General features: G+C 49.8%; 1 protein-coding gene across 3 annotated transcripts; it reads left to right on the top strand.

Annotated features, from left to right (window-relative positions):
• The first annotated feature begins 3,074 nt into the window (after nucleotides 1–3,074).
• Nucleotides 3,075–25,340, top strand: LOC111929239 (uncharacterized). 3 transcript variants are annotated; one of them, XM_086850101.1, is made up of 17 exons: nucleotides 3,499–3,578; nucleotides 4,342–4,381; nucleotides 6,961–7,096; nucleotides 7,265–7,349; nucleotides 8,450–8,556; nucleotides 9,260–9,318; nucleotides 10,357–10,467; nucleotides 13,296–13,426; nucleotides 14,133–14,257; nucleotides 15,226–15,331; nucleotides 16,279–16,477; nucleotides 17,371–17,397; nucleotides 17,925–17,982; nucleotides 18,459–18,514; nucleotides 19,579–19,783; nucleotides 21,238–21,396; nucleotides 24,024–25,340. In XM_086850101.1, the coding sequence occupies exons 4-17, from the start codon at nucleotides 7,338–7,340 to the stop codon at nucleotides 24,154–24,156; spliced, it is 1,488 nt and encodes a 495-aa protein (XP_086706227.1). In that variant the 5' UTR covers nucleotides 3,499–3,578; nucleotides 4,342–4,381; nucleotides 6,961–7,096; nucleotides 7,265–7,337; the 3' UTR covers nucleotides 24,157–25,340. The 3 variants fall into 3 exon arrangements, with proteins under 3 accessions (XP_086706226.1, XP_086706227.1, XP_086706228.1); XM_086850100.1 differs by lacking the exon at nucleotides 6,961–7,096 and having other exon boundaries at nucleotides 3,075–3,578; XM_086850102.1 differs by lacking the exons at nucleotides 3,499–3,578; nucleotides 4,342–4,381 and adding an exon at nucleotides 4,640–4,761.
• The last annotated feature ends 532 nt before the right edge of the window (nucleotides 25,341–25,872 follow it).

Below are 25,872 nucleotides of genomic sequence, written 5' to 3' on the forward strand. Positions count from 1 at the left end.
TCCCTGTGGATGTGTTTTAGTGTGATGGCAGCAGTGGTGGGGTGTGTCTAAATGAGACACACCTGATACAGCCAGGCCAGGGCTTTGGCTGCTTCACATAACAAGACTTGGAAAGCTTAGGAAGGATTCCCAAAGATGAAAACTGCAGAATGATCATCATATCTGATTTTCCTGGTGCTCCACCTTCCTGGCAGGACAGTGGTGGAGTCACCATCCCTGGAAGTGTTGAAAAACGTGTGTCTGTGGCCCTGGAGGACGTGGTTTAGTGGTGACCATGGTGGTGCTGCGGGTTGATGGTTGAACTTGGTGATCTCTGAAGTCTTTCCCAACCTTAACAATTCCATGATTTGGTTGGTGGGGTCACAGCCCCTCACTTGGGAGGACTTCCTGAAGGAATCTCTCCCTGCAGCGTTCCTCTCCAAAAGCAGAGGTTTTCTCCCACCTGACAGGGAGCCAGCCTGAGCAGGGACAGTGTGTGAGGGTGAACAAATCCCTGGCTTCCCGAGGGGTTTGTGCCCAGCACAACACAGCCCTTTGTGTGCATGACCAGGCTGCCTTTGGAGCTGTGAAAGCAGGACTTAAACTAAAGCCTTTGGCTCATCCCTGAGGGAAAAGCACACATTCCTGAAAGGGGCACGTGCAATGTTTTTGTTGGAAGTTGTTTTGGGCAAACCCAGGAGCGGCAGAGCTGATACTGAATGTTGGCTGAGAACTGCAGGGAATGTTACTGGGGTGTTCAGCCAAAACGGGGATGAGGGGCTGAGTCAGGAGTTAATCCCTCAGGGGGCTGAGGAGATGGAATTGCCCAGATTTAGCAGCAAAGGCCTGTGTTAAGGATATTTGGGGTTTGGCCCTGGCTCTATTGGAAGGCAGTCTCAGACCTGTTGGTAGAGCAGCTTTGCTGTGGTGTCTGTGCCAGTGTATTTATAATGCTGTGTCTGTCATCACTTGAGCTGTTCTAGCTGAGTTTATTTTTCTAGTGAAGCTTGGAGAGACTTAAACCCTTCATTCCTTAGACCAAATTAAATGTTAGCCTCCTCTCAAAACCAAAGTTCTGTTTCTGTTCATCCTGCTTGCATTTATTTGAATTAATTATCCTTGAATAGGAGTGACCAGGAACAATATTCCAGTTAGTGGCTCATGGCCAAGGCACCAGGTATTTATGTCAGTGCTGATAGTTCCCTCTCTTGTGTGAAAAGAATGTGATCCATTAAATTTGAGTGATCACATTTTTCTCCTCAGTGGCTGTATTGTATTTCTGATTCATAGATGTTCTGTGATAAATCTGGGGCTGTTTCTCTTCAGCCACTTGTAGTTTATACAAGTTCCCTGCAGACACTCATCATCAGTCCAGGCTCAGCATCTGACACTTTCTACTGGTGAATCTCAATATTTCCATTGCTGTGTCCTCCAGTTCACCTTGTATTCCTATAAAAAGTGTTTGTCACAGGCTGGTTCAATCTGCAAAATTAACACAAATGAGTTTACTAGAAAGATTAGTTTTGATGCCTAAATTTTGCTTATGATTTTATAAATGCCCTTTTATTTACTTAGTCCCTGGCCTGCTTTAAATATTTCTATTATTTCTACATCTGACTGAATCAGTAATTTCCTTGTTGTGGTTTATCTGGGAGATCGAATCTACTTGGACTTGCTTGATTTACATCTGTTTTTTTTATAAACATGCTAGCAGCAGATTTGGGTCTGGGCTAAACTGCTGAATTCTACATTTTCCCTAATCACTGAATGCATTTAGATAATGATCCTTTCAATATATTCACTTTTTATTTCACATTCTTTTATGTAAACCTTACCATCTATAGTAGCCTTTCTTGAGCAGTAAATTAAAATTTCTGCAGGAAATAGGTTTGTATATTTGTATTCAGTGGTAACCAATATGAGATTTTGGCTAGAAAAGAAACGCTTCTCAACAACAGTGCTGATCCCATGGGATAGGTAATAAAACTGGAAAGAGGAATTACAGTAACTCTCAGACTAATAAGAATTTAAAATTAAAAGGCAAATATTAATCAAAAGGTGATGACTGATCTGTATTTACTGTAAATTATATGGTGTGTAAGCCTGGAAGAGTAATTGAAAACTACTGGTTCTCCAGATGGTTCCTACAGGGATCTCCTTGGATTTTTTTGACAGGGAAGTGTGAATAGAGCAGCGAAAGTCCAAAGGAATTCTGGGTTTTGTTGTAAATGGAAAGCAATGGGAAATGGAAAAGCCACTGTTGAGGCTTGTTGGTGAGCAGGGCTTTGCCACCTGTGTAGAGTTAACCTGGATCCATGGCTATAAACCAGGGATTTCATCAGCTCCTGGTGGGTTTTGGATGTCCAGTTCCCATTCCAGTTCCTACGGTGAGTATTCATTCAGCATTCCCAAGGTAGGATCCAGCAGGGCACAAGGAGCAGAATGGACCACAGCGGAACCACAGGGTGGAGACAGGGAACATTTTAATCCGGGATTTTTCTAGCACTGTTTAGTGCATGGAAAAGGTAACTTGCTTCGGGTTTCTCTGTAGCTTTTGTGAGCATTAGTGCTGAAAATCAGTTTGCTCTAAGTTTCCCTGTGGTACTGATGGAGTTAAGAGCTCTGGAAGAGGAGAGGGTGATGCTCCGAACAGGAGCTCGCAGATGGAGCTGCAGAAGGAGCCTCAGGCGGTGAAGTTCAGCATTCACCGAGGAGCTGCACAAACCCCACCCAGACAGTCCCGAATGTGTCCGCAGCTGCTCGGGAGCACCGCTGCGCTGACAGCAGTGACAAGGAGCGGCATTCTGTGCTGCCCGTCCCTTCCAAGCGCCTCCTCGGGAACCCCGCGGGGCCCCTCACGCCCTTCCCGGGGAGCTCCGAGCGGGACGCGCCTCAGCGGCCGTTCGGGCTCTGCTCCGCACGCCGCGCTCCTTTCCGCGGCTAAACCGCGGCGCCTCAGCCTTGCGAGACTCCTGGCGACGGGCCGAAAGCTCAGAACTCCGTTTTACCGGAGAATTCCGTTTTATCGGAGAACTCCGCTTTGTCGGAGAGCTCGGCGCGGCGCTGCCGCGGGCAGGCCCGGCTCCCCGCTCGCTGCGCATGCGCGCGGGGCTGGCGGGGCGGGTTTGGCGGGCGAGCGGCAGCGGGGCCCTGCGGGGCTCTGAGGGCGGCGTTAGGGCCCGGCGGGGCCGTGAGCGCGGCTCCGGGGCTCTGTGCAGCCGGCGGCACTAGGGCCCTGTGGGGCGCTAGGGCGGCGTTAGGGCCCGGCGGGACTCCGCGGGCGGCTCTAGGGCCCGGCAGCGCGGGGCGGGCGGCTCTGGGGCCCTGCGCGCCCACGCCGGGGGTCTCGCCCCCCCTCCCGCCATAGAAGGAGCAATGGCGGCGCCGTAGCGCGGCCGCCGAACCCCCGCCCGAGCGCCGCGCCCGGGCCCGGCGGGAGCCGAGCGGGGCTGCCGCTCCTCCTCCTCCTCCTCCCGCCGCCGCTCCCCGCAGCCCCGCGGCCGCCATGGCCACCGAGCTGGAGCCGCCGGCCGCCGGCGCCGTGTCGGGCGCGGCGCCGCTGGAGGCGGAGGAGGACGAGGAGCACTGGCTGTACGGGGGTAGGTACCGGGGACAGCGCGGGGCCCCGGCCGGCAGCGGGCCCGGCCCCGCCTCAGGGCCGCCCCCGGCTGCGGGGCCGTGCGGGACCGGGGGCGGCCCCGCGGGAGGGAGGGACTGGCATCTCTTCCTGGGCCCCCTCAGAGGGACCGGCCTCTGCCCCCCGGCCCCAGAGAGGGACCCGCGTCCGCCCCCGGCCTCCCCTCAGCAGCGCCTGAGCGGCTCTTTCTGGGCGGGTGGCGGTGTGTTATTGTCCTTTCATCAATAACACTGATGCAGGGAGGTTAACGCCGTGCTTTGTTAAGAGTTTCAGTTCGCTAATCACCCAAACCTTGTGAACCCCTGGGCTAGCGGGACTGGGATGTGGTCGGCGTAAACCACAGGACTTTATCGAAACGTCTTTGTCCTCCCCATAGGCTTTCCATATGAATGCTTTTATGTTTCTTCTTCCCTGGCACGTTAAAATTCTGTATAGAGACCTTCATAGGTGACTTCAGTTTCTGATAGTTGTCTCTGTTCTCTGATACTTAAGATTTTAATTTGGTTTGGTGTGAGGCATCACCTCTGCGGATGGGTGGTGTTTGTTGGGATGGGTTTATTTTTAGTCGTTCCATTTCGAGTTGAACTTTGTTGAAAAGAGAGTGTTTGGGTTATAGTGCCTTGGCACCACTGGGTATTTCTGTACCTGTGATGCCTTTTGTGCTTCAATTTAGCTTCTTTCCTTTCACTTGAATAATTCCTTTGTTCTTACTGTTGTTTTTGCAGATGACACCACTGGTAAGCAAGAAGATGGACCAATTTCTGGGTGAGTCCTGAGGCTGTTTATTCATTATAACAGTGCATGGTGTAAAGATTGAGCCTTGTTGACCAGAGCTTCGTGAGTGCTTTACAACAGTGCTGCTTCCAGGAACAGCAGTCTGTCCTTTCCCCATCCCATGGGATCATCCCCAGCCGCCCTGCTGGGGTGGCAGGCATGTATGGATGTGGAAGCTGAGCTGGATGAGTGGACTGGTTTGATTTAGAACTAACTTTAAGCCTTTTTTTTTATTTTTTTTTCTCTCAGCAATTAGTTTCAAACCAGATCTGTTTTCCAGTTAAATTCCCTGGGAAAAAAAGATGCCCTGAGGATTGGCTTTGTGCTGGCCTGGCATTGGTAAAACTGGCCTGTGCTTTAGTCTGGGAAAGGTAAAAACCTTGAGCTTGGGTTAAAATCTTGAGATGCTCAAACCAGCACATTCTGTGAGATCTCTCAAGTGGTGTGGGTAAAACTTGGAGATAAAACCAATGATGAATTTGGCTTTCTGTGTATGGAAGGGATTGTTTGTCCTGGCTTATATTTGCTCTGTTTGTAGCTGTGTGTTTTGCACCAGCAGAGCTTGGTCTCAGCACAGACTCAAACACCTGTTTGCCATTTTAAATGTAACATTTTTCAGAAGGCTTGGTTTTCACCGGGCTTGTGTGTGTTCAGCCCCTTCCAAAGTTCAGTTTAGTGTTATTGTTATTGTAGGTGCAGTGTTTGGAATGTTGAGGTTGTTACAGATACTGTCCTACTTCTGTGCTTAAGGAATATGAAAACTTGTTCAGATAAACAAGTGGTAAAAAACATGGTAAATTGTTACCTGAAAACATCAAATGAGCTTTGTGAGGAGGAACAACTTTTAGACAGAAATTTACAGCTGCTTTACATAAATCTGCTGTTCCTTGTCACTTTCATCTGAATGTAATTTTACTTTACAAGCAGGACTAAAAATCTAAATTTCCAGCAACTGTCTCCAATAACTGCAAAATGCAGGAAGGAAGAATATTAGTGGCTATGCTGGCTCTCCTTTATTTCTCTTTTTTTTATTTTTTTCCCCATATTTCTTTGTTGCACGATGAGAATCTGCCTAAATGAAGAGCTGTGGGGTGTTTTAAGAAAAATGACTCTTTGTTTGCTCTGCTGTCAGCAGCTGCAGCTCCAGGGATGCACTGCTGGCTTGTCTGGAGTGTTTGTCCCCAGCCAGGAAGCAGAAATCTGCAGAGTTTGGGATGCAGCATCATTGACATTCCCGAGCCTAAGGGATGTGTTAGATGCCAGCAGGAAGCTGTGCTGTCAGCAGTGCCCAGGATTGTGTTGGCATTCTGGAGAAGTGAAATCTCTGCCATGTTTTTCTGTGCCCAGATGATGCTGGGGACCTGTCAGATGGTTCATTCCTGGGAAGCAGAGGGGTTAGGGAAAGGCTTCTGGTTCCCAAGTGTCTCTCTGAACTCCAGTTCATACATCTTAATGCACACCCACAGATGCTTCATGTGACTTGAAGCTGAAGGTAACACTTGTCACTCTTCCTGAACGCAGTCATCTCAGATGTTTGAGGAGATTCAGGGGTAGAGGTCAATGCTGAGTTGCTTGGACTGGGCAAAAAGTTTTTAGATCCATCAGAGAGATTTTCTCCAGTGATCCATGCTTTGGTCCTCGTGTCACAGCCTGTGGCTGCAGCATGGAAATCCCTGGAGGCTGATTTTCCCTCTGACATATTGGCTGCCTTTTATACCTGAAAGTGTGTGCAGGTGTCACATCAGGAACTTGGCGCCCATGGGAGCTGTGCTTGGTCAGCTGCCCAGCCTTCAGCCCTCTTTTTGATCTTGGCCTGATGAATTTCTTTGTACATGGGACTTTCCCAAAACGGGGCTTCAGTTAGGCTCAGATTGTTTGTTCTTTGTTTTACACCCAGTAACTGTTGAATTGTGTTATTTTGCCTTTCTTTTGTGGTGACTTGTGTCACTCTGAGGTGGCTTTGATGTGACCAGTGTTTGGATTCTGTGAGATGTTGCCTGTTCCTTTTTGAACACAATCCTGTGGATGTTTGTTGTCCGGCGTGGGATTTAAATTAATAGCAACATCTCCACAAAGCACTGGTGGAGAATCAGGTTTTCTTGGCCTGGGCTGTTCTGATTGTATCTCTTGAAAAAACTCAGAATTATTTTGAAGTTCTACTAAGTTTTACCTGTGATATTAGAGACCAACGAGCTCTCTGTATTTCAGTTCTGTAACACTTGGCACACTCTTTTCTAACACTTGTACATCAATTCCACTTTCTTGCTTGGCCAGTGCAATAAACAATGTTGATATTTGTACAAACTTTTAAACTGGAGGTAAATCCAAACCTGAGCATTGTTTCATCAGGAGTAATTTGTAATGAGTGAGAAGAATGGGTGCATAATTATCTGACTTTTCCTTTCGGAATTTTAACTACTTACTGTAAACTATTTGTAGAAACACTAAAGTCACTTTTTCCTTAATTTCTCTGGGACAGATGCCTTTGCTGCTGAATAAATGCATGTGTAATTATTAGCATCCTTAAGAAGGAGGTGAAATGTTGCTGATTATGGTCTTATTCTTATCAGTTGTGATTGTGCCAAATCCGAGCTGAGCCAGCTGCCACTGAGCTGTTGAGTACTGTCAGGTGCTCTCTGGATGTGTGAAACTGATTCTTCCCAGCAAAAGCAAAGCCAAGCCAGGAGGATGGATTTTTTTTGTCAGGTAGTTGAGCAAATTCCAGCAGAACAAACACACAGGAAGAATAAAGTATTGTGTGAAAGTCACCTGGGCAAAGGCTTTAGAACTGGTTGTAGGTGACCCTCTAGGCTGGGCTTGTCCACTTTCTCTTCTGTGTCATGGTCACTTTGTTTTCTCTGTCCCCTTCACCAGACACACAGAATCTGCTCACCCTCTGCAGGATGCTCCCCAGGAGAGCCGGCCCGTCAACAACGAGGACAGAGAGATGTCCCAGCACGTACGTGTCCCACTGCCCACGGTGCACGTGGGGATTTCTGTGCTTCTGGGGACAAACAAGGAGTGGAAAGATCCTGGTACTGCCTGACACTTTGTATTTGCAGTGTTGGGATGCACTGCCAGCCATTCCCAAAGCAGCTCCAGCCGCAGCCTTGCCTTGCCATCCTGCCTTGAGCCTGCTGCAGGCTCTGCTCAGACCTTCTCAGGAGGCAGATCAGGGTCTCTGATGCTGCAGTCTGGTAGGAAAAGCAGAGCACGATGTGTTCCAGCTCAGTATTCAGTGTGACTTCTCAAAGACCTGTAAAATATGGGTAACAGTGGGATAGAAAGCCCAAAGTGCTGGGAATCAGTTTTGTCACAGGTTCAGACCTCTTGGAATGCAATCTAAGTGGCTCAGTGCTGAAAGAGGAGGAGGAAGTTGGTTCTCCTCATCCTCCTTTCCTGGACTCTTTGATGGGTTTGTTTTCTGCCACATCAAGAAGGTTCATGCAGAGTTCTGACAGACCCACATGCTGTGGAAAAGGAGGGAGGGTGAGAGACACCTTCCTCATGTAGGGTGAGGTGATAATTCAGGTTGTGCCTCCCACAGACCTGCACTTGCTGGATATCTGGAAGATTTCTTTTTCTAGTCTTTATTTTTGTGCCCAGCACTGGGGTTGCACTGGAGTCAAATCTGTAAAGTGAAGTGATTGTGCTAAATCAGCCAAACCAAACTCCTCAGCAGCTCACTACCACTGAAGTTGTGGTGAGAGAATATTTGCCCTGAGGTTCTTAGGTGAAGTCTGCTGAATGTATTTTGGTGGTTTTCATTTGTGGTTGTGTACTTTGACCATGGCCCTTGTGAAGCAGGTGTGTCAGAAAAGCCCCAGCTCTCAAAAAGAGTGGGGCAGAGGGACATGGTGAAATTCTTAGAACTGAGTTAAACCTTCCCTACGTTCACAAATATTACCCCAAGTTTCACGTAGGGCCAAATCTTCAAAGGATGCAGGAGTTTCTCTGTGGGCAGCTGCCCATTGTTGTTGTTGAAGGCTGTTCAAGAAGCTGTGCTGGAGAATTCTCAGTTGTGTGTATTGACAAGCTCCTGTGTGACTGCTGCTGCAGGCCCTTCCCAGTGGTGAGGATGATGAGGATGACAGTGACAGCGACAGCGATGACGATGACGTGAAGGTCACAATTGGCAACATCAAGACGGGAGCGCCGTCCTACATGTGGGTACTGCTGCTGTGGGGGATCCCAGCGTGTTGGGATGGAAAGGGGACGAGCTGGGAGCTGCTCTGGCTCCTGGGAGCTGTGGCCAGGACACCACAATGGGCTCAGCAGCTGATGGGCAGCTCTGCCCTGCAATTGCTTGTTGGGGAATCATCTGTAAAATGGGAATGGTAATCTGTGGGGCTGCTGCTGGAAAATTAGCTTTCTAATTCCTGGGCTCCCTGGGGCAGAATCAAAGGTGGGAAGTTTTGTTTAACTCATCTGTGAAAACTTCCAGAACCCAAGTCTGTATTGCTGGGAATTTGCAGAAGCTGTGAATTTACTGATTTCCAGCTGTCTGATTTTCTGTGGCTCAGAAAAGGCGAGGCTGGATTTGAGAAGCAGGAAATTATATTTTTTACAACTCTGCCTAATGTGCATTGAATAAAATTAATAAGACAGCACTTCTGCTTGCTGCTAGCAGCCTTCCTCTTACACAAACGACTTACCTGTGCTTTGCTGCATATTCTAATTTTTCCACTTTATGGATAATTTCCTTCTCTTGTTGTAGAGGTGGTTTCACTCTGATGGATGACTCTGAATAGCAAACCCAGGTGAACTAAAGCATCTCCTGAAGGGTGTCAGGGCTTGAATATATTTTGCATGAGAATCTTTAGCCAAGTAATTTGTTCAAATGCCAACGTAGTGATTCTTTTCCAATAGGGGAACTCCTATGAATCTAAACTTAAAAACGGGTAGAGGCTATGGAGCATCAGCTTCAGGTATTGCTGTTATTTTTATCCTTCACCTTTGCAGTATTTCACCTACCTGGCACTGATAGCTGCAGCAGCTGCAAATTTTGCTCTGCTTAAAAGGATATAGAATTGGTGTAAACCAGGAATAGGAAGTGCATATCCTAAAAATCAGTGCTCCCAGCACAGTCTGAGGGGGCAGGATGCAATGGAGTGATTTAATTGCCCATCACTGAACAAGGTGATTATAATTCTATTTAATCTAGGGGGGAAAAAAAAAAGTATTGATTGATACTTTTATAGTAAAACCCCAGAATATTTCTAAAATATGTTGTTGCACTGGGGCTGAACATTGCAGCCCTGGAGAAGGACTGGAACTCAGTGACCTGAGTTACTTGCAGTGAAGGATGCTAAAAGAAGCAAACTCTGGCCTTGAGTATCAGCTGTGCTTATTTGGCTGCTGAAATTTTCCCCAGCATTCAGTTTAATTTCTACTGTAAATTGAGTCTTGGATTCTCTCCTTCCACATATGTGAGACTGTCCTTTCATGGGCTTCATCTACTCCCTTTCACTAATTGCTTTATCCAAATGAATTATCTTCTGATTGAGAAAATAAGAACAAATTCCCCTTGTAGGCTCTGTACCTGACAGGTTTTTGCAGATTCTTGTTAGTCCACTAAAGACTGATCCTGAAAAAGTCTCTTGTTATGAGAAAATGTGTCTGTCTTGGGAGGGGAAAAGAAATACTTTGCCTGGGGAGAAAACTAATTTAATTTTATTTTCATTTGGGGTAAATTTCATGTATGTCCTAATGATTTACTCTGTCTGTAGTACCAATCTGGGTTGAATTTGCTTTTCTGCTGTTCAGCTGCAGGTGCTGCACACCCTGTTTGTTTATGGAGTGACTGGAGTCCTTTTTATTAAAAAGCTGATTGTGGTTACCTGCGTGCTGTAAAGCCGATGATTAATTCACTGCCCTGCTTTGTTTTTGCTGGAATAATTTGCTGAGAAAATGAGTGGATTAAAGGCTTTGCATTAAAAGTTGTAACAGTCCCTCTCTCCCCAAAGCCAAGTTGCAGCCCAAAGGTATTGACTTGGATGCCGCAGGGAATATTAATGGATTGCCTGTGATAGAAGTGGATTTGGATTCATTTGAAGACAAACCGTGGAGGAAACCAGGTGAGGCCTCACAGTTCCTTGTGGTAAATATTTTTTGCAGTTCTAGTTGTGTCTCTTTATTTTCACATGTAATTTCTGTCCATTTATTGTTGCCAGGGAACAGGGAAGCTGGAACATTGCGTGTTGCTCAGCCTCTGCTGCCTGGCTAGACAATCAATGGCATTTACTGACTGAACAAGCCATTGCTACGTAAAATTGGGTTGCATTTATTCTTGTAATTGAACTTCCCTAAAGGGAACAGCTGGGTTTTTTTAAATGGTCTATTTTATTAATCCCCTACTTCCCGAGAACATTGCACTGATGCCAATCCAATAATGTTTGGCCTTAAAGGCAGCTGAGTGGGGTCAGGATTTGGGTGTTGATATTTGTTTTCCTCTTCCTGTGCTGGAGCTTGTTCTGTGTCCCCAGGCCAAGCCCAGAGTTGTCCCTGTGGTCCCTCCTCATTTGGGTCCTGGGTCTGCCCACACTTGTTTGTTTGAGAGAGATTTCTCCTCTTACAGCTGTAGGATGCTGCAAATCAGCTCTTGTTTTTCTTCTGATACAAAAGTAATTGAAGGAACTAAACATCCAGATTTTTGCTGTGCTACTCATAAAATGTGCTTTTATGAAATGTCAACTGAAACCAAAAGTCCACTTGCCTTTTCTCAGCCATCATTATTCTCCCTGCCAGCCCCTGTATTTTATTTATCTTTCAGCAATATTGCTGTGCTGAGTAAGTAGAGCTTTCCTGAGGTTGCCTCTGGTGTGGTCTGGGTATCTCTTACCCACAGGAAAGGCACTCCAGTGCTGAAAGCTCCATGGGCACGTCCAGGTATCCAACCAGCACCGAAGCACCCTGCAGATAGTGCAGGCAGAATGGAACAGAAGTTTTTCTTCTGCAGGGATTTCTCCTTGAGTGCCAAGTCAGACAGAGGGGAATGGGAAGAAAATGAGTTAGAAAGAATGAGTGAAGTTCAAAGATAAAGCATGGACATGATTGTGGCCATGCTGACATCCCTGGACCAAAATAGTCAGCTGGCCCTAAAACTGCTGGAATGCAGTAGAGGGAAGATTTCTACCGAGCTGTGTGGTCTGTAAGTTTATTTTAGATAACAAGTAGCTCATTACTCAACAGCCTTTCAAGTTTATATACTGTACAGTTAATTGTTCAGCAGCTTGGTATGTCTTTGAGTGAGGGAGAGGAAGGAGAAATCCTGTGTGGAGGAACTGATAGAGGTCTGAAATGGAGGCTGATAAAATCGACAAGTAAATGTGTTGCTGAGTTGGTGTGGATGCAGCAGGAAGTGGTACAGCAGGAAGAGTGGCCAGCCCAGGAGATAAACCTCACTGCTTAAACCTCACAGTTAAACCAAGCTCATCTTGGGCAGAGTTTTGCTTTGCTCTTGTAGCAGCTCTTTGTTTTGGAGTTGGTCTGTGTAGGAATATCTTTGTGTGAGGGATGTTTGAGGGACACCTTAGCGAGGCAGGAGGTGCTTTGTAGTGCTGGAAGGTGGGAGGGGTGCTCCTGGAATTCCTGCAGCTGGGATTGCCCCTTTGCATCTCTGTTTTTTTGGCAAGCAGTTTGTGGTCACCTCTGTTATTCAGAAGTGCTCATGCTGAATTAGCACATTGCACAGGAGACTGGCAGTGGGAGATAACACCCTGGGATGGATAATTAGGGTTATGACTGAACTGTAATTACTTGTGTAGTCTGGGATGCATCAATAAAAACCTTCCACTTTAGCTGCCTTTCACAAAATGATCGAGCCCCAGAATCTCCTCTCAAAACAGCAAAGGCAGTGATGGTCAGGAGGGGAATGTGTGGGCTTAATTCTTCCAGAAAAAAGGTTCTGTGGCTCCACCTCATTTTTATGGTGGGGGCTGGAACTGCCACTCCTGTGCTGTGCCCAGCACTCAGCTCATGTGGACAACTGGGAGAAACCAGCCTGAAAAAAATCAGACTGGTGAATAAATGATTGCAGGGAGCTCCCAATGGCCCGTGGAGATGCTGTCCTGTGGGTCCCACAGGAGCCACTGCTGTCCTGTGTGTCCCTCAGGGTCCCACTGCTGTCCTGTGGGTCCCACAGGAGCCACTGCTGTCCCGTGTGTCCCTCAGGGTCCCACTGCTGTCCTGTGTGTCCCACAGGTCCCACTGCTGTCCTGTGTGTCCCACAGGTGCCACTGCTGTCCCGTGTGTTCCTCAGGGTCCCACTGCTGTCCTGTGTGTCCCTCAGGGTCCCGCTGCTGTCCTGTGTGTCCCACAGGTGCCACTGCTGTCCCGTGTGTCCCTCAGGGTCCCACTGCTGTCCTGTGTGTCCCACAGGTCCCACTGCTGTCCTGTGTGTCCCACAGGTCCCACTGCTGTCCTGTGTGTCCCTCAGGGTCCCACTGCTGTCCTGTGTGTCCCTCAGGGTCCCGCTGCTGTCCTGTGTGTCCCACAGGTGCCACTGCTGTCCCGTGTGTTCCTCAGGGTCCCACTGCTGTCCTGTGTGTCCCACAGGTGCCACTGCTGTCCCGTGTGTTCCTCAGGGTCCCACTGCTGTCCTGTGTGTCCCACAGGTCCCACTGCTGTCCTGTGTGTCCCACAGGTCCCACTGCTGTCTTGTGTGTCCCTCAGGGTCCCAGTGCTGTCCTGTGTGTCCCTGGGCTCCCACTGCTGCTCAGGCCATGTCCCCAAGGTGCAGCCACTGTCTCCTCTGTGGCACCCACAGCTTTCTGACAGGGAGAGGCACAGGCTGGACTCTCTGGAAAACTTTTGTTGCCTTAACCCTTTATGGAAGCAGTTAAAGGACAGCTTGAGAATGCAAGTGTGCAGAACTCTCTGTGTTAACTCCTGCTCCCTCTGCCAGGTGCTGATCTTTCTGATTACTTTAATTATGGATTCAATGAAGAAACATGGAAAGCTTATTGTGAAAAGCAGCGGCGGCTTCAGCTGGGGCTGGACCCTGCTCCTCCCATCAGCACTGAGAACAAGATCACGGTGGGTGATGTGTGACTCCTGCTCTCAACTCCAGGAAAACTGGGACTGTGTTTGTAGTCACAGAGATGAGGGTGTAAGAGCAGGAGATACCTCAGTTCTGAACTGTTCTGTGTGCTTTCAGCAAGGAAAAATACCCAAATGACTCTTTAAAGATTAAATCTCTGTTGAAAATCTTTGTGTGGAAGGAACAGTTCCATCAGCCTGGCAGGTTTGAACCAGTACGGCAGCAAAACTGGAGTGAATTTCAGGTGACTTTAGGGGTGCCTGCTTGGAAAACCCTCTGGATGAGAGAAGTGCAGGGAGGGGAGCTGGGCTCCCAGGGTTGTTTTGCTCACTGCTGTGAAACATGAAACATGCCTTTCATGTTTGCAGACTGCTTTGGCCATCAACCTTGCTGGAGTCCATGGTGGCCATCAGAACTTCAGCCAAATTGTCAGTACAGCAAGTATTGCCTGTTCCAGTTCTGACTTAGTGACTCCTTGGAAAATGATATGAGTTTAATGAACTCATAACAGGACTTCTGGTGGGAGACAGTGGACAGCAGGCTGAGGCTGGAATGACCACTAGCTGACAGAAATGGCTGTGCCTTGACTGAAGAATAGGTTGCTGTGATTGTTCCTTTTCTTTTGCTGTGGGTTGATCTCCAGTGCTCCATTCACTTGAAAGAAAGGCACAACACCTATGTGTTATCTATGACTTTCCATAGGTTCAGCAGGGAAGAACAGGAAATGCTGAAAAAGAAGTGGAAAACAACATCATCAAAACAGAGTTCAAAACAGATTTCTTGGCTCTGGTGGGAGGACGAATGAAGGCTGGGCCTCCTCCCAACAGGTAAGAGAGGAGCCTGTTTTTCAGGGGGGCACCTGGGAACCATCTGGGCCATGTTTGAGTCTCCTCAACCCTCAAAGAGAAGCTCTTAAGCTTGGCAGGAAGCTGCTGTGGTCACTCATTCAGTGTCACCTCCAGCAGTGCAGCCCCTGCCTGCCCATTCCCCCCTCCTTGGTGCAGGGAGGGAATCCTGGATCTCAGCTGATGGGACACATCTCTGGGAGTGGAAGGAGCCAGGCAAACACCTCAGCTTTGAGGGCTCACACTGCTGACATTGCTTGTGCTTGCTTGGCTTATTCCTACTCCCACGATGTTAATCTTTGCCTCCTCAAGTGGAAGTGGATTACGAGTTTGGCAGAGGATAAGAGGAGCTGTTGGTTCCTGAGCCTGTGTGCGACGCTGCTGGATGTGTGGTAAAACAACTGAGTCATTCTGAGGGGCAGCCTCTGCTGGGGAAACCATTTGGCCCTTAGGAGATCGATGGGGTTTTATCAAAAGCTTCAGAAGAACACACCAGACAAGCCAGAGCTTTGGGCTCAGGGTGTTTCTGTTGCTTCATTCATAAAACAGCTTTTGCACACCTGCTTTGCAGAAAGCAGCCCTGCATCCCAACTTTTCCCCGTGTCTGAGAACCAACTCTGTGCTTCAAGGATGAGCATTAAAGCTCTGCTCAGTCTGTTGGATTTGAGCATTTTATGGGGCATTTCTGTCCCGGTGTGTAATCCCTGTTTTTACACCTGTTCATGGTGGTTCTTTGGATCACATTTCTGAGTGTTCAGAGAGCCCAAACTCACCCCTACTCAGAGGGAAATTGTTCAGGAATGCAAACGGGCTTCTCCTTGGCTTCTCATCCCAATTTGAGAGATGTTTCCCTGGTGGGAAAGAAAGCATGAAAGAAATCTGCTGACAGCAGGGAAAATTGTTCCTTCTGGTGCTTCTGAGCCTAAAAAGATGCCTGTGCTTTGTACCAGGAAGCTGGGTGGGACCATTGATGTGATCGGGGGCCAGGCAGGCACGATCCGCAGGGTGGAAGGGAGACGTCGGGATAAACACGCCACGGAGGAAAACCCCATTCAGGTAAAGCCTCTGTGCTGCCTTGACAAATTGCTCATTTTATTGCACTTCTGGTGAACCCTGGGCAAATGTCTGTGTGTTCCTGACCTCCTGTGTCCCAGTACCTGCAGAGCAGCAGGTAATGTATTGACCCTGTTGAGGTGTGTGCCTGGATCATTCCCTTCTGCAGGTTCAGGTAATTTCTGGGTTAAAAACTTGGTCTTGCTAAGAGCCAGGTTTGTTATTTAAAGACCAGTCTTGCCTTTGAATGGTAAGGCCTGAGTTCTTTCATCATCAGCTCTCCCAAAGTATTCCTAGGAGCATGTAGCTGGGAATCTCTGCTGTGTATTAATCCCTTCCACTGTGGGGTTGGAATCTTCAAATCTCCAGTGAAGGGTTTGTACCTGGGGCTGGTGTTTCTCTGTCCTTTAAAGTAACATTTAGTCTCGAAACAGTTGATGCAGCCCACACCTCAGAAACAAAAGCCTGGGTTTAAGGCTGGTCTCAGTTCTGGGCTTGCCTGCCCAGTGTGTGGCCATAATGTTCTGGTTGGTTCCCAGGCAGGAAGCTGCAGGGTCTGAGGACCATCTGCCAAACCCCTTTCTCTTAACCACCTCCCTCCTGCCAACACTGCTAACTTGCCAGAAAAACCTAAACATGGACCCTTTCTAGGCCCAATTCCTTGGGTTTTTCTCCATGGTTGTGTGGTGCATTTATTCTTTTAATAGTCAGTTTTCCAGATTTTGCCAAGAAGAGTTTACCTAAGAGACAGAATTTACTGGGGAAGGGTTGTTTGTTGTTCCTCTCAAGCACTGCCAGCTGCACTTCAGGTCACTGTGGTGCCTCTGCATTTTGCTCACTCTTCAGGCATGGCCTCAGTCCTGCTGTGGTGATGCTGCCAGCACTGTGAGGGCCCTGCTGCAGGAGCAAAGCAATTAAAACTCTCTCTTCTCATTCCTGTGCCCCCTAAGGTCCTGGGAGACCACGGCAGCAAGCCCCAGCCCCCCCAGCAGCCCCAGCAGCCCTCGCAGCCCCAGCAGCCTCCTCAGCAGCAGCCGTTCGCTCCACCAGCAGGGCCTCCACCTCCCCCGCTCGCCGGTCCTCCTCCTCCGCATTTCCTGCACCCTCCTCCTCCAGTGACTTCTGTTCCACCTCCCCTGCATCCTCCAGGTACGTATTCACTCCGTGGAACTGAGCTGGCACGTCCCAGGCTTGGAGCAAATCAAAGGTTTAATGGTTCAGTGCCATAGGATGGGTGAGCATTCAGGGAACAGATCCTTACCCAAAGCCAGGCTTTGTTTAATCTCCATCAGCCTATTTAATATTTGCCCTGAATGCTTAAAAATGGCAACTGCTCCTTGAAAAAAACCCTCTGGGCTTTGTTTCCCTGAGGGAGCCTTCCAGTGCTACTGATCCATTTGTTTTATTGATAAATGTCAAGAAGCAGTTTCCTGTTTCTCTGGAGGAAGCTGAGAACTGTTGCTTCTGGCTTAAATACACCAGAAAATTGAGGGGGCCACACTCTGGGCTTCTCCTGGTCCTGGAGCAGCAGCCAAGCTCTGGAGAAGGCACCAGGAGCACCTCATGCAGAGACTCCTGCCTGAGGAGGATTTGCTGCAGCACTCACAGGTTCTTTTCCCCAGTAACTTTTCCATGGTGGCTTTTCCTACTGCTTTAGATTAAAATGCTTGGCAAAATCGAGATGGACACACTGGAGTGGAACCTGCAGCAGGTTTTCCTCTCCAGCTCCTCCTTCAGTTGTTCTGAAGACCAAATCAATTGTTTGTGTGTTCACACTCAGAAAAGGAGTTCCCCAGTGTAAGAGAACAGCAGCATTTTAAATCATAAAGGTAAAGAGATCATCACTGGGGAAAATGATATAATTTATAGGTTAATTCCCAGTTTGTAGCACCAATTTTTCTGCTGCTCTGTTTGCTCCAGTATGTGAGATTTATTCAAAATTGTGCTTTGAGGTTTAGCTTGAGGTACAGAGAGTCTGTGAAGTACAGAGAGGCCATGCTTTCCCTGTTGTCCTCACTTGTTTTCCCTGCTTATTTCCACAGGCCTGCCACCTCCAGGTCCAATTCCAGGTAGGTTTTACCTTGGTCTTAATAACAGTAGCAATTTTGATCAGGTTCAGAGCATTTGGACAAAGTGACATGAAGTAGGAAGGCACCAGTTTAGTGCACAGTTAATTTAAGATTAATAAGCTCCAACTGAGCATTGAACCTGAGCTGCTTATCTCCTATTCTGACATAAATCTGTAGGTCAGAATCACATGATTGTTATATTCTGATCAGAATGCAATGTGTCTCATCCCAAGAACCACTTTTCCTCCATAAGGCTGTAAGAGTTGTTACTCCTTGATGAATCTCATGTTCAGTATCTGTAAGCCAAAATAGAAGGTGGTTTTTGCTTTGTTTTTCTTCCCATATCCCTACAAAACTAACAGAGCTTTAGGGTGTGAATTTGGGGAGGAGATCCTACCCTGAAGGAAAATGATTCTGTTTTAAACAGGGCCTTGTTTAGAGTAAAAAGATGCTTTAATGTTTTTTAACTGTGAACAGCACTTGTGAAGCTGCAGCATCTTGGTGCTGATTTACCCTTGTGTGTCTAGGGTTGTTCCCACCACCTCTGGCACCACCACCAGCTCTCCTCATCCCAACCTTGGATGGGTAAGACCACACCTGGGTAAGATCCCACCGTGGGAGCAGCTCCCCTGGAGGGAGGAAGGGAGGAGAACAGATCCACAATCAGTGCTGGGGATGCGTGGTCTGGTCTGGGGTTGGGGGTTGAGAGCAGAGTCTGTCAGGGATCCTCTGTGCATTCACCTGGGTCTGTCATATTCAAGGCACAGGAAGGAGCCAGTAAGATCTAGATAAAGCCTAGAGTAGCTGATGGCATGATTTGTTAGTGCAGTGCTTTCTCTGAAGGTGCTCCAGGCAGTTTGTGAGCAGTGGTGCTTTCCCAGGGCAAGCAGCAGGGCTATGGCAGCTTTGGGAGCTGTGGCAAAACCTGTGAGCATTTCTGGTTGGGGGATTCCCATAGTAATGCTCCACAGACCTGCAGGAAAAACAGGGTGAAGCTGCAGCACAGCCAGAGCTGTGGGGGTCCCTGATGTCAGTAACTCACCCCCTTTTCTCTCCCAAAGGCAGCCAGCCAGCTACAACAACAGGCAGCCACCTCCCTTTGGCTACAACTCTGCAGGTGAGCACCGGGCAGGACACATCCAACTGCTGCTCCCTCTCTTCCCTGGTTCTTGGCAGCCCAGGCTCTCCTGAGGCTGACACACATCGTGTCTGCTCCAGCTCCAGGGTCTTGCTGTGTCCCAGACCATCCCAGTCAGGAGCACACGCTGGGTTTGCTGCCCTGAGTGCTGTGCAGGTGTGCTGATGCAGTTTGGTGGCCGAGCACTGAGGCTCAGGTCGCTGTTCCAGGGCAGATCCCCAGCACAGAGCAGCTTCCCCAGTGCCTCAGCAGTGTGTTCTGATGCCTGTTTGCACGTGCTCACCCTCACACTCTATCCCTTTTCCCCACCCTCAGGGATCAGCACAACCATCCACAGCTACTGAGCTTGGCATCTCCTCCCTGAGCTTTTGAATCCCTCCTCCCCCACTTCACCCTCTCCCTTGCCTACAGGCACCATCTCTGGTGGTTTTGTAACGGGGAGGGGCAGTGCCAGGATTTCAGCCGGTTCCCTTCCCTGGTGCAGCCCCAGTTCTCTCCCAGTCCTGCAGTGACCAGGAGTGGCTCCTCCTGGCTGTGCTGAGCAGTGGAAGCACAGACAGCCCTGCAGGGCAGGGTTGGAGGAGTGGCAGTGCCAGCCTTTCCCAAGGAGAGGAGCCTCCAGTGCTGCCAGATGTGGCACTGCTTTGGGATACGGTCTCACTGGCCCAGCTGGCCACCTCTGCCTGGGAAATGCTGGTGGCTTTGGGCTCCCCAGGTGACATCCTTCACTGGCAGCTGGTGCCCCTGGCCCTCCCCAGGTGCCACCCTAGACCAGAAGGTCGCTGGTGGGAGGTGGGACCTTGGACAGGTGACCAAGAGCCCAGGTTTGACAGTGCAGTGCTGCCTGTGAATTCCTGCTCTTGTGCTTTCCTCAGGGAGAAGGAGCTCCCTCTTCTTAGCAAAGTGCTGGAAGTGACAGCAGGGAGCTGTGTCATTGTGTCCTTGGATCCAGCTCTGCTGCCAGAGGGGACCTTTGGAAAGGGAGGGACAGAGGGGATGCTGGCATGCTCTGGATGATGGAGAGTTCTGCTCTCTGGCTGCAGATTCAGGTTTCATCAGCTACCCCCCCATCTCCACGTCCCACACGCCCTGGGTGACCACGGTGGACAAGGGCACAAGCAGCTCCAGCAGCAGCCACTGGGAATACTCGGGCTCCAGGCGGGAGAGGGAGCGCGAGCGTGAGCGTGAACGGGAGAGGGAGCGAGACCGAGACCGCGACCGCACCCCGACCACCAGTGAATACAACAAGTGAGTGCTGCCCTCCTCCTGCTCCCTGGGCAGCCCTGGGACACCTCAGGGTGTCTGGCCAAGGCTTGGGTTGTAGGGGACACCAGCTGAATTCTCTGGAATGTCTGGGGAAGAGCTCCTTTGGATCAATAAGTACAGCACAGAGCTGTGTCACTGGCTGATTTCCTGTCTCTGGGTCTGGAGTTTTTTGTTTAAATCCAGCAGAACCAGTTCCTCTTGCTCTCCCACGAGGCCAGTCAATGAAATAGCCCCTCTGTGTTTACTCAGTGTTTCACAGCTCAGTGTGAAGCACTGGCTGCAGGAGCTGCTGCTTCTTGTCTTCTAAATGTCACTGTCAGATCAAAGGACAAGCAGCCTGCTCTGCTCCGCTCTCCTGGGGGGCTGGGAGCGCCATTCCCTGGGAGTCAGCCAGGAAATGGGAGCAGGACTGGAGAGACCACCTTGGTGGGAGCTGCTGTGGCCTCGGCTGACAGCAGTGCCGGGAGCACTTGGGGAAAGGCCAGGAGGCTTGGAGCCTCCCTGTGCTGATCTGAGGTGGAGGCTGGGCTGCAGAGACTTCCCAAACCCATCCCTTTGGTGTTCAGTCAGCGTCGGTGTTTTGCAGGCTCCAGGCTCAGAAATGCCAATAATCATTCAAAACATGATCAGAATGTGCATTCCTGGCACAGGGCACTTCCTGCCTGGGAGCTTCCCAGCCCAGGGAGCAAGCAAACAGGGCAGCGTGCTCCTAATACATTTTTTTTTTTCCTTTATAAGCTTTTGGGCACTGTGGATGGGAGGAGGGGAAGAGAACAGAAGACAAACTTGCTAAAATTGGAAGAGCTCAGACTCCCCCACTTTCTGGTCCGTGCTGGAGCCAAGGCCTGGGATCAGCACTCCTGAGCACATTGCTGGCATTTCTGGAGCTCCCTGGTGCAGGTCAAAGCAGGGCAAGTGGCCGTGCACTCCTTGAGAGCACTCCCAGCTGATTGATCCTGGACATTTATTTGTCCAGCTCGTTTCCAGGAGTGTCAGGACAATGTCTCTGACGTCGTTTCTCCCAAGTCTGGGTATTGTTCCCACAGAGGCACTTGTTAACCCTTTGGATTTTGGCTTTCAGAAGTTGACCCGAGGTGTAGAGGGTTGTGTCTCAGTTGGGGGTACACCCTGCCCACTCCTGGCGAACAGGTGGAGAGGTGCAGACAGAAAGCTGTGCTCACAGCTGGAGGCTTTGAGCTTGTGGGGAAGAAAACACAAAAGGATGAGAGGATGTCTGGGGTGTCTGTGCTGAGGGAAGCCCAGCCAGCGGCGAGGGGAGCGTGAGTGCGCCGAGTTCCTGTTGCAGGCGTTTCAGCAGCACCCCAGCTCTGTCAGACGCTGCTGGTGACAGCTGGTGACAGCTGCAGCCCTGCCCAGTGGCTCAGGCCCAGGGGGCCGTGTCCCTGTGCCCACATGTCCCTGTGTTGTCCCCGCAGTGACGACGAGCGGTACCGCTACTACAGCCGCGAGCGCAGCTACGACTTCGAGCGCGATTACCGGCGCAGCCGCGACCGCAGCCGCGAGCGCGAGGAGCGGCACCGCGAGCGCCGCCACCGCGACAAGGACGACGGCAGCAAACACAAATCCTCCCGCAGGTCAGTGAGGGCTGGGCAGGAACTCCGTGTTCTGGGGCTGGAATGTCAGCCCGGCTCATCCCTCCGCCCGAGAGCCTTGGGCGGGAGGGACTCTCTGGGACAGGGAAAGGAGACCTCAGGGTTGAGTCCCAGCTCAGTGGGTGAAAGAGGGGTTGAGCTGGGCTCAGCCTCCCAGCAGAGCTCCCATCTTAACAAAATCACACACAGAGGAGGTGCAAGGCCATGACAGAAGCATCAGCTTTTGGTCCTGCTGCTCCTGTGCTGGGCAGAGCTCACAGAGTCCATTCAGTTGGAAAAGACCTCTGAGATCGAGTCCAGCCTGTGACCCAGCAGCACCTTGTCACCCCAGCCATGGCACTGAGTGTCACATCCAGCCTTTCCTTAAACATGGCCAGGGACAGTGACTCCATCACCTCCCTGGGCAGCCCATTCCAATCAGTCTTTCTGTGAAGAACTTCCTTCTGCCTGCACTCAGAAATTGCCTCTGGAGCAGGAGGAGCAGAGCTCTTGCCCAGAGTCTGATGGTGAGGTGATGGTCTGCACAAAGCTGAAACTTCTGGGGCAGAGCAGCCTGTTCTGAAATCACAACTTTTCTGCAGAAAATGGATGTACAACAGATGATCCTCCAGCAGTCCCCAGCAGAGCAGCAGCTCTGCTCTCTGGGCTGAGGGAGGTGCTGTGCTCAGGTCCTGTGTCACTTCACATCCCATTAATGACTTGCTCTTGCTCTTTTTTCTTGATGCTTCAACTCCCTTCTTTCAGGTGAAATTCCTGTCAGCTCTGTAGGTAATGACCCTTATTTTGAAACTGGTATCAGAAAAACTCCTTTGTAGTGACTGGAGGAAAGAAGCTGTTTTATTCTTAAGGAGACGAGTAAGTTTTCAAGGAAGGACTGGTTACTGAAGGGTTGGAAGCAAAGTGATAGCAAGAAAGACTAAGACCATAATAAAAACTGAATACAGAGCAACTGGAAGCTGAGCTGGTATCAGACAAACAAATCATTTGCTTTAGGGTTATTTCTCAGCTTCCTCTACTCAGAATTGAAACTCTGGAGTAGATACCTCACTGCAGGAATGCTGGCCTGTGGTCCTCTCCAACCCAAACCTTTCTGGGGTTCCCTGCTTGAGGCACACTGAGGTTTGAGGCATCTGCAGATGAAAGGGTTTCATTTCCAGCTTCCTGCAAACTGAGCAGTCTGCAGGAAATCACTGACGCTGGTTTCAGTATTAAAGGACAGTCACATTGTCCCAGCATAAACCACTGACACATCGGCCACGAGGTGGCTGAAGGTGTTTTGTGGAGAAGCAGCAGCCTTTTATTTTTCTCTATTTTTTTTCTTGCCTTTAATGACTGTGAAACCATTTATTAAACCAGTCAGAAAATTACTTGAAGCCAGGAAGTTTTCAGCCAGGTTCATCCAGTTCTGTGTCTGCTGCTAAACTGGAATTCCAGCTGTTCTAAGAGTTGGTCTGTACACCTGATGCTGTCCCTGCTCATGGAGCACAGCCTGTACAGTCACAGTTTATCCTGGGATAGATTTATCTGCTTGTTCCTGTACTCTGAATTCTGCCACCTTCACACCACAGTCAGCTCCTGAGAACTCTCTTGGTTTGAACCTGTGAGAGAAGCAGCAGAAAACCTCCTCCCAGGAGGGGCCAAACCAGAGCTCCCCTCTTTTCCTGGTGAGGGGAAGAGTAGCTCCTGGGGCTGTTTGGCTGCATGGAGCAGCTGGCAGGGCACAGGCTCAGGGCATGCACAGCCTGCTCAGGCCTCTTGTGCCTGGGATTGCTCCCACATCACAGAAATCCTGGGTAAACATCCCCAGTTCTCCACCCACATCTGGAAAACTGGGGGAGATAAAGGAGTTCTAAAGCACGAAGGCAGTGAAGAGCCAGGTCAGGTGTGAGTCAGCAGAAGTAGAAACAGGATCTGTTCTCATGGGGAAACCCACATTTCTCTCACTCCACTGATCCCTTTGCTGCCTTCAGTCCAGGGATTTCCCCAGGATGTTCAGAGGAGTGAAAGTTTCAAACACGGACTCCTCCTCCTCTCTCAGCCTCGGCGCCGTGTCAGAATCGCTGGAGCTCACTCGGGAGTGCAAGAACACCGAGGTGTTGCCTGTGGACACTGCCAGGAGTGGCTGTGCAGTGTGACAGTGACAGTGTGACTGTGACAGTGGCAGTGTGGCAGTGGCAGTGTGTGACAGTGACAGTGTGAGGCAGTGGCAGTGTGTGACAGTGACAATGTGTGGCAGTGGCAGTGACAGTGACAGTGTGACTGTGACAGTGGCAGTGTGTGACAGTGACAGTGTGTGACAGTGACAGTGTGACTGTGACAGTGGCAGTGTTTGACAGTGACAGTGTGACTGTGACAGTGGCAGTGTGTGACAGTGTGACAGTGGCAGTGTGTGACAGTGACAGTGTGACTGTGACAGTGGCAGTGTGACAGTGGCAGTGTGTGACAGTGACAATGTGGCTGTGCTGATGCATCCCAGAAATCCCCGCCATGCCCTCGGTGCTACTGAGGTGGCTCCTGTTGGTGGGATGTAGCCCCCAGTGGCCATCAGCGAGTCCCTGCTGTGGCAGGGCTGTGTCTGATGTGACTTTGTCCCCTCTGTCCCCGCTCAGGAAGCAGCACGAGAGCGAGGAGGGGGAGAGCCACCGGCGCCACAAGCACAAAAAGAACAAGCGGAGCAAGGAGGAGAAGGAGACCAGCGAGGACGGAGCCCAGGAGGGCGAGGAGCAGGACACCAAGGAGTGAGGCAGGCCCCCATCAGCCCTCGGCAGGAACTCACTCCCGTGGAACCAGCATGGCTTTGGTGATATTTTGCTTGGGGGGTGATTTTTTTTTATTATTATTTTTTACTTTTTTCCAAGGGAAGAGGCTGACTGGGTGAGCCGTGGCACAGCCGGCAGCGCTTCCGGAGCTGAGGCTGCACGTGCCCTTAAACTTCCTTTTTTTGTTTGTTTTTGATACAAGACAATACAGCAGTACTAGTTACAAAGCACTGAGCTACTCATCCACATCCCTAGGGAGAACTTTGGTGTATCAGATCCTATGGTTTCTGATGGAAGATGGCTTCAGCTGAAACTAACGCAATTAGGTCGTAGTTCTTGGTTCTTTTTGTCATCATCATTCCTTTTTGAGAACTAGGACAGTAAGTGCAACTTGAAATTTATTGTCCAAAGAACAGTGTGGCTTAGATCCCGGCAGCCAGCTTAGAGTCTGGCATCCAGTAGTGAAAAGTCTCATCCCCGAATAAATTTCTTTCTAGCTACAAAAACAGCTTCTGATTTCTCCGTGGCCAGCTGGGCGTGTCAGGAGGAGCTGCAGGATCTGCTCCAGGTGGGCACAGGGGCCTGCCTGGATGTGACAGCTTCCAGAAGCTGCTGAGGGCGTTCACACAGCGTGTGCAGAGACTCCAAAACTGGCTTTTTTTATCCATTGCAAAGGTAGTTCTGTCACCTGGCACCTCTACGTGGGGAATCAATGAAGATCCATAGCAAGAGCATGAATTTCTCTTTAATTCCTTTTGACTTAACTATTTTATTTCCTTTTTTTACTAAGAGTTGACTGAATAACCTAGAGTGCAGTAGAGAACACCAAGTCCCAGTTATAGCAGTTTGCCCTCATGGGGTTGGCATTTCTATTTGGGTATCACCAACACTCCTGTCCAATGCATTCCTTTCCCTTAGATTCCAAAATAAATTTAGTCAAATTCCAAAGTTTCTTTGGACTTAGTATTGGTTGGGGAAAGGGCAACAGAGATGTTTCTGGGTGGGAAGAACAGGGGAAATAATTTTGAGGGGTTTGGGTCTGTCTGGTCCTTAGGATCTGCCCTTCTGTTCATGTGACTCCACAAATGTCTCATTTTCCTTTGACTTGTTATTTAAAACTGTCTGAAATATTTGTCCTAAAATAATACGGTTCTGAAATGTTCTGTATTTTTTGGTATTGTAATCTTGGAAGTCTTGAATGTGCTGGGAAGTGTCCAACCTGTGCCAGGAGAGCCCTTGGGTTCGGGTTCAACATTGTGACAGCGCAGTGATGGGTTTGTAACTGCAGAGCCCAGGGGAGAATTGGGACTTCTGCTGGGTTTTGGTTTTCATGGAGTTTTTTTAATGTGCTTGAGCTCCTGGGAAATGTGTGTGCACTGAGCCAGCATTAGCTGGGATCAGGCTGCAGGGTGTTCCTGCCTCTGCAGGCACAGGGGAGCCCAGATTTGGGAATATCACTCAGCGCTCCCTGGGCAGCTCTGCAGGCTGCAGCAATCCCAGCTCCTGGCACTGGGTGTGCAAGGAGCAAGGGAATCCTCCTGGCAGCTCCTGCTCAGGGCAGGGCTTCAGCTGGGAGTGCCCAAAAGCTTTTAGGAGAGTGGGGTGAACTTGCTGCTCCCAGGAGAAATCCAGACCAGAGTGGTGAGGAGGGATCAGGAGTGCTTGGTCTGAGCTCCTGCAGCAGCCCTGACAGCAGTGC

The sequence above is a fragment of the Cyanistes caeruleus genome, chromosome 14, assembly GCF_971803275.1.
Source record: "Cyanistes caeruleus chromosome 14, bCyaCae1.hap1.1, whole genome shotgun sequence".
NCBI classification, from domain to species: domain Eukaryota; kingdom Metazoa; phylum Chordata; class Aves; order Passeriformes; family Paridae; genus Cyanistes; species Cyanistes caeruleus.

What these genes read in the sequence shown, in the direction of transcription:
- LOC111929239 (XM_086850100.1), top strand. Translation starts at nt 3,485, where the DNA reads ATGGCCACCGAGCTGGAGCCGCCGGCCGCCGGCGCCGTGTCGGGCGCG. An exon ending in GCACTGAGAACAAGATCACG is followed by an intron (nt 13,427 to 14,132) that starts GTGGGTGATGTG and finishes GACTTTCCATAG; the next exon opens with GTTCAGCAGGGAAGAACAGG. An exon ending in ACCTCCCCTGCATCCTCCAG is followed by an intron (nt 16,478 to 17,370) that starts GTACGTATTCAC and finishes TTATTTCCACAG; the next exon opens with GCCTGCCACCTCCAGGTCCA.